The sequence below is a fragment of the Siphateles boraxobius genome, unplaced genomic scaffold (genome assembly GCF_051911475.1).
Source record: "Siphateles boraxobius isolate OS27281-9 unplaced genomic scaffold, OSU_SipBor_1 130, whole genome shotgun sequence".
Classification (NCBI taxonomy): domain Eukaryota; kingdom Metazoa; phylum Chordata; class Actinopteri; order Cypriniformes; family Leuciscidae; genus Siphateles; species Siphateles boraxobius.
In genome coordinates, this window is record NW_027508734.1 from 18,415,755 (window position 1) to 18,427,907 (window position 12,153).

The window sequence follows — 12,153 nt, forward strand, 5'->3', positions numbered from 1 at the left end:
CACAGTTGTCATGGCTAAAAACATTTATTTTTGAGGTTCCATGCCAGAAAGTGTCATGGCAATCTGAAAGTTTAATGTGGAAATTTTGTAAACCTAGAATTATCTTGTTTTTAAGGGAACCAGACACCCACCCTATCTCACGTACATGTTTATATCATTCGCAGCATGTCGTTAAAAGTATAGATGTCTTCTGGCAGATGCCTTGCTCTCAGATTGTGACTGGTATCCTCCAGAGACAGAGAAGAACAGCATAGTTCAATGTCTATCAGTTAGAAGATAGCACTCAGTTGCCTTCCAACACTAACAGCTTCCTTTCCTTTTAGAATAATTAGAGCTGGGAACATTATGGTAACACCCAGAGGATATGTTAATGCACTGTCCTTTTCGCATGGTTTTCAGACTTATTACTTGTTGTCTCCATTGTCATAGACAAAGTTAGAAATAATGAGAGGGTTTAATTTATAATGCACCTAAATTATACTATTGTCACGGTTGATCAATTCACTGTCTCTCTCTCGTCCTGCGTGCTGTTGCGTGTGTGTGGGTGTGGCCGCTGATTATCCTTGTTGCCCACCGAGGTCCCTGCGTCACCTCCCATCCAGCGCTGGTGTCCGCTCGACCATTCCTCTGTGTTGTGTCCCGTGTGTGTGTTACCTTTCTGACAGTTTGAGATATTAAACAGCGTTCTTTGCAATTGCATCCTGCTTCTGTCATTCCTTAACAACTATATATTGTTTTTCCAAACATATTTTAAGTTCATTTTTCCATAATTACTTTATTAGCAGGTTTCTCAGGCACTAATCAAGTCTAGTCCTTGACATTTCAATGGAGAACCACCATTAAAGAGCCTAATTTAGGAATATAAATATTTATTTGTGTGTGCTGGGGAAATTGCTCAAGTGTCAGGGTTCTGTCACTTCTGTCTGGTTCAATTCTTGGTTTTGTGACAGAGCTCTAACACTCCTGGTTTTGTCTCATCTTTGTCTGAGTGTGCGGTTTGGAGCGTGCTCGCGCCGTGCACTCACTTGTCTACGTACCTTGTTACATGTGCGGGGCATAGTGTTAGGATCCTGGCACGTCGGTCTAGTTTGGTTTCGGTTCGTGTGAGCGTGTGGGTTCGAGTTCGCTCTGGCAGTATGCTCTTCTGTACACGTGTGTTGTGTTTTGTGTAGCATGCCTTCGTGTTTACATCGGCCGCGTGCTTTCATGTCATGTTTTGTGTGAACACGTGGCTTAAGAGTGTTCTCATTGGCTGCGTGTTCATGCCTCGTTTTATGTGAGCACATTGCTTGTGATTTGTTTTACTGGCCACGTGCTTGTGTTTTTTTCATGTTTGGTGTGAGCACATGCTTGTCATGTGTTTTCCTTGTGCCATGTGCTCTCCTGTCATTGTCTAACCCGTCCCACCTTGTTTCCTGATTATTGGTTCATTTGCCCCACCAGTCCTCCCTCCTTACCTGCCTTGTTTGCTCCCTATTTATTCTCCTTGTGTTTGCAGTTCTGTGCTGGAATTTACCCTTGTGTGTTCTTCCTGCTGTCTAGTCTAGTCATGTCAAGTTTTCCTTCTGGGGTAGTTTTTGTTTGTTTTTCTTTTATTTTTATTATTAGTAAAAGCCTTATTTCTTCTGCGTTTGAGTCCTCGCCTCATCTCCTCTACCCCAAACCCTGATACTCAATAGCCTAATATTTATTTATATACTGATATTAACCTTGAAATAACCATCTCTAATGACCCGTTGCATGTGTTTTATAAAATTGTTACATTTCATAATTTCCTAATGTTTCAAAAATCCTATTAGTTGTCTGAATTTGTGTCACATTGTCTGAAATGTATTGATTCTGTCCATATGTAATGATGCCTGGTCCTGACATCCTGTTTTGTCCCTCACAGCATTATGCTATGGACTTCTACTAAGAGGACTGTCCAATACATAGATCTCTAGTGTATTTTAGGGTCAGCGTTTTCATTTTCTTAAAAAAATAAAAAAATAAAATCTGTTTTGGTTGTCTGACCTTACGTCTGAGTCAAAACACATCATTTGAAGGTCATAGCATTTTGTGTGGAACAGAGTAATGGCTCCTGAATACCAATGGGGCCATGCTAGATAAAACATCTCATACAAAAAACTGTGATGAATTAATTTACATAGTTAAAATTGGCATTAAATACACCCTATCTGTTTTCTAAATGCATCTAATTGTGAACAATTCATCCACGTATAAGTTCTAAAATGTCAAAATCTCTATATGCCAGACGTTTCCAATCATTTCAGATTAATCCCCAGCACCTTTTATTTTTACAATCTAATGCAAGCTCAAATCTATAAATTATGTCTATGCCCTGATTTTTTCGATAATCTGTTTAACTCATTTCGTCACAATATGAAAGAAAAAATCACTTTTGTTACATTGCAACTCACTTTAGTGTTGCTGTTTGAGCATACAAAAAGCTCTGCAAAGTTACAAAGCTCTCCAAAGGTAGTTATTCTCTACGAGTAAGCACTGTTTCTGAACTCCCTCAATTGTAGTGTTGAGTTTACTTCTGGGATACACTTCACAATATTCCTCATTTAAATAATTCCCACCCAAGCCATACATATAAAACAACGAGGCCTGGTTGAGTTGGGTGAGTAGTGTGTTGAACCACTGCATTGGCTCCCTATTAAACATTGTATACATTTTTAAATATTGCTGATTACTTACAAAGCACTAAATGGTTTAACTCCCCAGTACTTGAGTGAGCTCTTAACGCATTATAGTCCTTCACGTCTATTGCGATCTCAAAATTCCGGCCAGTTGATAATACCTAGAATATCAAAATCTTCTGCTGGGGGTTGATCCTTTTCTATTTAGCACCAAAACTTTGGAACAGTCTTCCTAACATTGTCCGGGAAGCAGACACACTCTGTCAGTTCAAATCAAGACTAAAAACACATCTCTTTGACCTAGCATATACATAACACGTTATAAACTTCTATAATTCAATGTTAGGCTGCATAGTTTAGATCAGCTGGAACCGGGAACACTTCGCATAAATCCTGGTGTACTTGTTACATCTTAAGAAGGATGGTGTCGACCCTAATATTAGTCTCTCTGTCTATCCCGAGGTTTACCGCAGTCTGCCGGATCCGAACCATATCCGGATCTGATGAAGGTCCTGCGCCTGGAAACGACAACAAAGCAGTCCTAAAGTGTCAACTAGTCTCTCCTCTGTGAAGGCCTCCTTCCCTTTACCTCTGTACTGATAAAATGTTTTTGGGATAATTTCGGTTCATGTGGCTACGCAGAAGTGATAAAAAATTCTATATTATACATTTTTCAAGGCTTGTACCTTGGAACCTATTTCATGGTTTGCATTCTTGAGCCACCAGGCACTGTTTTGTGCAAATGAGCGGCCAGATCGCATTAAGGGTTTTCTGTTAGAACGGTGTCGTGTTAGCGGCCCCGAAGTTAATAACTAATGATCGTTGTGACGGAAGTGAATCAATCAAAACTAACTTAAGCTAGACAATAACTTTATTCTAGAGCTGCTGTAAAGACAAAACAATCTCATTTACTTTAATATCCTATTATCACTGTAAATCTGCTTTGAAACAATCTATATTGTTAAAAGCGCTAAATAAATGAAGGTGACTTGACTTGACCTGAAACTCGCGGTCACGGATGGTAAGGGATGTGACATTTCCGAAACATTTCCATCAGAGCACATTGCGCTTTTCGAAAGGAAGGGCTTCATAGACACAGGAACTAAACAGAGCATCACAGACAGACTGGGAAGAGAGGTGCTGCAACAATGTAAATTATGTGGCGGAATAAGGCGTTTTTGAAGATTCAAGCATGAAAACCTATTGTAGAAGACCCCAATAACAAAATCAAGGCTTTGTAAAACGGCATAATATGATACCATTAAGTACAATAATACCAGTCTATATAGGTGATTAAAAGTCTAAACTAGTAAAAAGAATCACTGTTTCTACTGTGTAAGTGGTATGAACTTCGAAAGATTCTGAGCCTTATCTCCAAGGAGAGGCGGTGAGAATATTGGTGTAACTAATCGATCCTTAGCCTAAATGCATTGATGGCCTCTAGCACGGGTTGTAAGCATCTCTCCTGGTTAGGTTGAGGTTCTGACATAATTAGATATGCAGGCATTTCTCTTAATAAACAACCTCCTCAGACACATCATACTCAAGAATGCAGATAGCCATGGATGATTGAAGGCGTCGGGCTGAGAAGGGAAATACATAAATAATGGCTTGTGTTTACTGATGCATGCTATGAAAATAAATACCAGTAATGCATTAGCATGTGTTCGTGTTGCATCGTTCACAGAATGCTATCAAATGAAAAGGCAACCCTCTTTTCTTCTAAAAGATTACCTTTAAGTGTTGCCATTTTGCTTAGCATTCATTGACTGAGTTCTGCGCCTGAGAGCGGTTCATTAATACAGAGGTTATGATGTATGTGTTGATGCCAGATGAGATGGTAAGTCAGACAGCCATTTCCCAAGGGCTTCAGTAACTGTCTAAAGAGAAGCGTCAAGTCCTATAAATTCACTTTATGTGTCTGCTTAGCATTCAGCTCACCTCGAAAAGCAGCCATTGACTCCTTGCTCTTTAATATGGATCTTTCCTCTACCCTCCTCCACATTTTTTCTCTTTCCTATCAATTGAGAGCCATAAGAAGAAAATAATATATTTTTGTATGTATTTGATATTTTGTCATGCCATTCATTTGAGGTTATTTGGTGCAGTGACTTATCATCAAAGATAAAAGCAAGAGCTGTTTGACCTGAGTATCAGGTGCTTGGAAATGAAGATCTGGAAGAAAAAGAAAGACCCCTCATGGGTAAAATACAATCTTTACTAGATCATTCTCAGTTCAGGAATGCATGCCAAATATATCAAGGTTCCAGTAAAGCGGACAAGATACAGAGAGGTCCATACATCTTTTACAATAGATCTTCTTTTTACAGTACAGTAAGACTTTTTATTTGGCTTATTAATATTAGTGTCTGATCATTGCGTAGCAAATCATTTAACAGTCTTTCAATATTGCCGTTTCTACCTCCTTTTCATCGTTGTGAATAATATGAAAACTGTTGAGGGAAGTTTTAATTTTAAAGTCTAAAGAAGTTTGGAAGCATTGATGGGTCCATTAATCAGGCTTTAACTTTGACTCATATCTCTCTTTGTATTTTTAAATGCAAAAGAGAGAAAGCTTTCAGTGCTGAAGCGTTTGAAGTTCAATACATTCCACTGAAATCCCCCCCATGCTGGCACAGTGATGAGAAAAGTTAAAAGCATGCTGTCTGGTTTATATCACTCAGTAGAATGCAAATCTTTTAAATGGTTGTCTTTTACAATATGGCTTATTTATTATTATTATTATTTTGTTTTTATTATAGTAAACGTTAGTCTAATAGTAGCCAGTGTAGTGCATGTCTGTAAGTCATCCAATTTCTCAGCAAATACACATGTCCATATAGCAACAACACTTAAAGAAATAGTTCACCCATAAATGAAAAATCTGTCAGCATATACCCAACCTTATGTTGTAATGTATGAAAAAACATCATTGGACAATACATTTTTCAATCAAAAAATATTTTTTCAGAATATATCCTTTTGTTTTCCACTGGAAAAAAAGAAAGTCATACAGATTTGAAGCGACTTGAGAGTGAGTAAATTATTAACTATCACTTTAAATGGCTAATGATATAAGAAAGTGGTGCCAGAACAGTCCATATATATTTATTTATTCTCACTGAAGCTGCCAGTAAAAATTTACACTGTTGCATCTGAATTCAGGCAATACTTTGTTCATGTGGTATTCTTTCACTGAGCTTCAGATTGATTTGCTGCCAAAAGGGGCGTTGCAATTTGTGAGAGGGAATGGGAGAGAAATGTCAGAGGCAGGCAGGCATTTAGTCTGACACCCTTCTTCCATTTTTAATCGGTGAGTGTGACAGACCTCTGACAAAGACAGCAAAACTTCACCAAAAGCAGTCAGTAGGCTAGGTGTGACATCCTTTACCAAAATAGAGTTGTCACTGTTTTTAGTTAGAAAACATGATAATCCATCAGTCAGAAACATCTTTTCCCAATGCTATTATTTGTTAAGCAGTTTGTACTTAGCAACCAGAAGAAACCGACCAGATGGAAAGATCTTACACCAAAGCTGGATCTCATAGGCCAGCTGAGACAAACATGCACAGATGGTTTGAAGAGCAATGTCCTCACGTCGCACTCAAAAAGCTTGTAACGAGTGTTTACTTGCAGTGTAAGGAGTGGATGAAGAAGATCCTCCATAATGTTTGTCTTTGAGCTGTACCTCCCAGTTGGAGGCTGTCTCGTGATGGATGAGGGCAATGTACTCTGTGAAAATACTTCATGTGTATTCTACGATTCTTCCAGGGAGCTGTGACAGATTGATTTATCTAGAGTAAGAGGCAGTGTGTGATTGGTTCTCTTCTAGCTGGATGCAGAAATCGCAGTTCAATCCTGCTCCACTATCTCCTCGGTCATTAACTTTCATCTACTGCTCTAACAGTGCAGTGTTTTCTCCTCTACAGTTCAAGAGGCCCCTTTGCATTAAGAAGACGGATCAGATTTTGGGGTGCTTTTTGAGTTCAGTGAGCAAAAAAACAACCCAAGACCGTGAAATGTTGATATTTGACTTTTAACAGAACAGAAGACAAATGACTTTTTTATTTGACAAATTGTAGAATCACTGGATTAAGAAGCACTTTAGTTCTTTTTTTATGTAGTGATTCTTGTTTTATTTGTGCCATATATATATATATATATATATATATATATATATATATATATATATATATATATATATGTATGTATGTATAATGTCAGTCTGGTTTGTTAGATAATTTCTGCTTTTATCTGTTAATTTCTGTTGATAATAATTCCAATATGTCACCATGTCCCTTTAGGAGTAAAAATGGAAGGTATCCAGTTTTACTCCCAAAGGTGCTCTTACAATTCAAAAATTGGACCTTACTATGCAAATTACCAATAATATTTACTTGTGAAAAAGTGTACTGTTTTGTTTTGAATATCATTTATTACAACAAAATTTGATTATGTATCTTTAATTACAAGAGACAGTTCCCCATTAATTTCTAACTGGATATAACCCGGAAAATGACTGTCACAATCTGGTCCAATGATGAGGAAGACAGATCAGTTCAATAACATTAAGTATTTATTAAATAAAAAGAAACAAGTAATTCACAGAAGAGAATGGTCAGCGTAACGGCGTGTAAAACAACAAAATTGGCCAAAGACTGAGACTGGTACTTAAATACACAGTGTGCCTGTTAAATGAATGTCCATGTCAATTGATAGGTGGCGGGAAACTAGAACAAAGGAAACGGGTAACAATAAATGACAAACTAAAAGTCCATAATGGACATAATGGTGACAATGACTTGTTGCATTAATTATGTTTACATTCACTAATTTTCATAAATCCGAATGAATCCAATTGAATTTCATTTTCTGAAATTTCTTTTTATATGTACCCTAAACATTGTTACCCGATTAATGTACTTGTTTACGTGTGTATTACATAATTCCGAACAAAAATTGGTGCATCCAGAAAAAAACATTGCAAGACTGTCACAGCATAACTGTTGTTTTTGCCTGGATGACCGATATTTTTCAGTCCGATTGAGCCATCAATTCGTTTATTAACTGATTATTAGATTGCATGTTAACTTACCTTTGAATGAAATGTGAAGTTCGAAGCTCACTGGTTTTCATGGTGCATAGTGGAATTTTTTAGGGAGCGAACGTTTCAGTACACTGGTAGGATTTTGCGATTGAGACCCTTAAAATGTCTGACTCCCTGATCAGTGCCCTGATTACTGAACAAGAGAGTTGATTGAGACACACCTGTAGACAGTCACCCAGCGGCGCAAACACATTTTACAGTTCCTCCTGAACCAAAACAATGAGCTTATGCTGCGTTCACACCATAACTACCATAATTAAGAGATGGCAATCTGTGACGTTTTCTACCCGGAGCTGTTCACGTCCTCAGACATGGAATTATGCATTTCTATGGCAACACTATCAATGCCAAAATTAATTTGCAGCAGTCAGGTGGTACAAGTCAGAGCTCTGTAAGTTATGTGCTTTGAGACGTTTGTGTAATTTAAGGCCGTCTCTCGTGGCGCTTTACAAACTCTGCTCTGCTGTGCGCATTCATATGTTTTGGAGGCGTGGCTTTTGAGAGCGCTCTGAAGGGAGGGTGAGATCTTATGATGTCAAAGCTAGCTTGCTATTGCTAACCTCTCTGAAATTGCCTACCCTACCTTTAATTGCACAACCTCACAGAATAATGACAAAATGACTGCTGTCAGCGGTGACTAGATTTTAAATAATTTTTGCAAATTAGTGTTGTGTAGAATCTGTGACCATTTTGAACAGAGCCTGTGGCCCTTCAGAGGAGGTTTAAGCAAAACAGCACAGATGACCAAAGTAAATTAGATGCATGGGGCCAGATTTACTAACAGTTTGCGCCAGCGCAAACCCTCTTTTGGCATTAAAAAACTGACAGGATTTACTAAAGACACGCATTGAAAAATTAGCATTGAAAATTCGTGGACATTTATTTTTGCGCCCGACCTTATTGCATATGCATTTGTAGGAGTTTCATTTTCAGATGCAAAATCTATGGGAGGAGAGTATGTAAATAAATGAATCGTGCAAGATGATTTTCTAAGGTTTGCGCTAGTCAAATTACTGTTATTCGCGTCATTATTTACCACCCAAAAAAAGCATGTCTTAAACCAGATCCTAATTTGTGCTGCTCTTGGTAGATTGCGTTTGTCATTATGGAAATTATCTGGCTTCATCTGTGTTCTTAAATTTAACTCTCCACTGCCATCAGTGCTTTTGTGGAATTGCGCTCTCACGCTAATTTGCCCAGTTTAGTAAATCTGGCCCAGAGTGTAAAGAGACAAAATAATCAACCAGGGTCCATGTAATATAACCCTTTTGCCCATTACTGGAGTGTCTAGATTGTTGTGGTTCGGTTTAAAGACCTTAGAGAAAAAGGCAGCTGTGGCTCTGTGGTAATGGCCTTGAGATTTGTGGGCTGAGCGTTCTAACCTTCTGAGGCTGGTGGTCTTAATCTAAGAAGACTGATATGGCCAACCACCCACCTTTCCACACACACATACAAATAAAATTGCTCACCCACCTGTAAGTTAACCGAGTTTAGCGGGGCTCTTCTGCCAATTATAACACCTGACTGACTCGCAGTGTTGCACAGGAAATTACTTTGGGAAAACCAGGCTGGACGGATTATTGAATTATGCCAGAACTGTTCCGTGAGAGGAGAGGTGGAATTATTTGCTGCCACGGCATCTACAGTCAGCTCCCGTGAAATCGGCCAGCTGTTCGGAGCTATTTTTACAGGGACCACAGCTGCAGAAGGCTAGCCGAGAGACTGGCTGGTCATTGCAAGCATAAAATATCAGAGTCCCTATGTTATTATACGCACTACTGCTCCACTTGATCCCAAGGGCCAGTTTTTGAGGCAGTAGATCAATCAAAGCTACCTGAGGGAGGTGAGCTCCGGACCCAGTGCACTAATGAAGAACTGTACCATCATTAACCTAAATTCCCCTAATGGCCTGTAATTATAGAGAGTGCACTGTCAGCGAGGGACACTTTAGCTTTGCACGGAGGGAGCACTTACCATCAACCTTATTCCTCTAAAAAAGCATCAAACATAATATTCTTTATCACACAGCTGAAAAGCAGGACACAGTATAAATGGAGGGCAGGCTAAAAATGATCTTTAATTTCAGGTAACCAGAAGCTAATTCGACCTCTCATTATGTTGTATTATCACCCTCTAATAGTGTTTTTGTACAGCGTGCACCCTCTATTTTCTCGTAGCGGAGCAAAGGGAAATTTGCATCATTAAAGAAGTGCAGGTGATGGAGCACCATTTGAAAACACCTGGAGCATATCAGCAGAAAAGAGCCGAGAGTGCTTAGATGAATTTAGAGAAGGTTTGGGGCACACAGCTTGAGGTCTGGAGTGCTGAAAGGACATGTTTATTTAGCTGGCTGGTGTGAAGATGAACAAATGTGCTCCAGCAGTCCTGATGGTGTTTTTTTAAAGTCATGCTGCCCGTTTCAGTATTCCTCCTCCATATTTCCTTTTCGCGAACAACTCATCGCGTACGTCGAGTCAGCTTGTGACATGCATGACCAGTCGGTGTGAAATGTTTTTTATTGAGAGAATGTTTTACATCCATCTTTGTGTTACATTTCCAGGAATATGATTACAGGAGATGCCAGTCATTCTGTGAACGACATAATGCAGCATTATTCATCTGGAACGCCTGAACACAATATGTCAGTCAATGTGTGTTTTGTCAATGCCAATGTATTATTTAAGATGACAAATTCACGAAATGATCTCACTGAATGAGCTTCCAAACACAAAAGTCCAGCAGTCACTAACAACGCTGACTCATGGACTCATCTTTAAACGGAACATGTGACTTTTGCGTCTTCAGTAATGTCTTCCTTTGTTTCTCATGATGTTTATTCAGGGGCAGGGAGAAGCTTCAGCAAGAGGCACAAGTATGGAGGGGGACTGTCTAAGTTGCATCAAGTACCTCATGTTCATCTTTAACTTCTTAATTTTTGTGAGTGCTCTCTTTTACTTTCTCTTAAATGGCACAGGAGTACCGCTGTTAAACGCTGTTGTTGTAGGCTCACTGTAGCCTGAGAAGTTTTGCCTGTGACATCATGCTAGTTGTTTTTTTTGTGATTTGATTTGGTTGAAAGTGTGTGAAGTATCTGTTTTAGTAAACAATGTCTGATGATATGCAGGTGTAGATTCCTGATAGCTTTCCTAACAAAATACGTAATTTAAAAGAGTCTGAATGATCCAAGGTGCCACTTTGAACAAATATTAATGTTAAGGTATGAAAAAGTGCATTGATCTTGCGCCAACTTGTCTTCGTTTTGCTCATGAACCACATTGCACTTCCTTTGTTTAAAAAGTGTTTTGTTAGCAGCCTCATGAACTTCCTACTGCCACACTAGTGCTGTGGGGAAATGGGCAGTTCCATAGAAAAGCTGAGCATCAATATAGCTATATCATAAAATCATATTTTGTGTTGGCTATATATTGTGCAGGGGTCTTTACTAAGCCCTTTTCTCCTCCTTTAGCTTGGAGGTGCATTCCTTCTAGGGGTGGGAATCTGGGTGCTGGTGGATCCGACAGGTTTCCGGGAGATTGTGGCAGCAAACCCTCTTCTGTTTACTGGAGTCTATGCAATTTTGATCTTGGGCGGGATGCTGTTCCTACTGGGATTTCTTGGCTGCTGCGGAGCCATACGAGAAAATAAATGTCTCCTACTGTTTGTATGGGCTTTTCTTTCTTTCTAGATATAATTTATTGGTATGGGTCAATATGCAATGTGTATGCAATGCCAATATTGTATATTTATTGTTTAATGCTCATTTCCCACATTTGTACATTTTAATTTACCTTGGCTGTCATCTAGTGCTCACTTAAATTTAATGTAACCCCCCCAAATAATTTAATAACACAAATTTAGTAACACTAAATGTAATTTTTAGCAAATATCCAAATAAATATAATATCGTATTATATCATTATATTATTGTTGTTATGCTTAAATTCACATGTAGCATCTTAAATGTTTCTTTTTTTCTTTAGTGTTTTATTTTTTATTTAATTTATTTCGACAATTTTTTTTTTTACATTTTAATGTCGTATCGGTGATAACATGAATTGGCTTATCAGTATCAGCCAAAATCATATTAATGTTCTGCATCCCTATTTAGCATTAAAAAGCATTGTGTGTAACACTTAATCATTTTTAGATATAATATATATATATATATATATATAGTTTAATTTATTTAGACAAAATAATATACATTTTTTAAATCGGCCATAACATAATAATTATTGCCTCATCAATATCAGCAAGAATTATATTAATATTGTGCTTTTCTATTTAGCATCAAAAAGCAAATCTTTATTTAAATAGCACTTTATATATATATATATATATATATATATATATATTTTTTTTTTATAGTGATCAACAGGAAAAAACACTTAATACGTATTT

At 38.0% G+C, this 12,153-nt stretch overlaps 1 protein-coding gene across 5 annotated transcripts in view; it reads left to right on the plus strand.

The window, feature by feature from the left end:
- The window catches only part of tspan18a (tetraspanin 18a), a 33,285-nt gene that overhangs the window by 19,242 nt on the left and 1,890 nt on the right, over window positions 1–12,153 (plus strand). For all 5 annotated transcript variants that reach the window (XM_077228351.1, XM_077228349.1, XM_077228348.1 and 2 more), the window contains 2 exons: window positions 10,594–10,689; window positions 11,219–11,413. In XM_077228351.1, coding sequence (XP_077084466.1) covers window positions 10,627–10,689; window positions 11,219–11,413 — 258 coding nt within the window. In that variant the 5' untranslated portion in view covers window positions 10,594–10,626. The remainder of the gene's footprint in view (window positions 1–10,593; window positions 10,690–11,218; window positions 11,414–12,153) is intronic.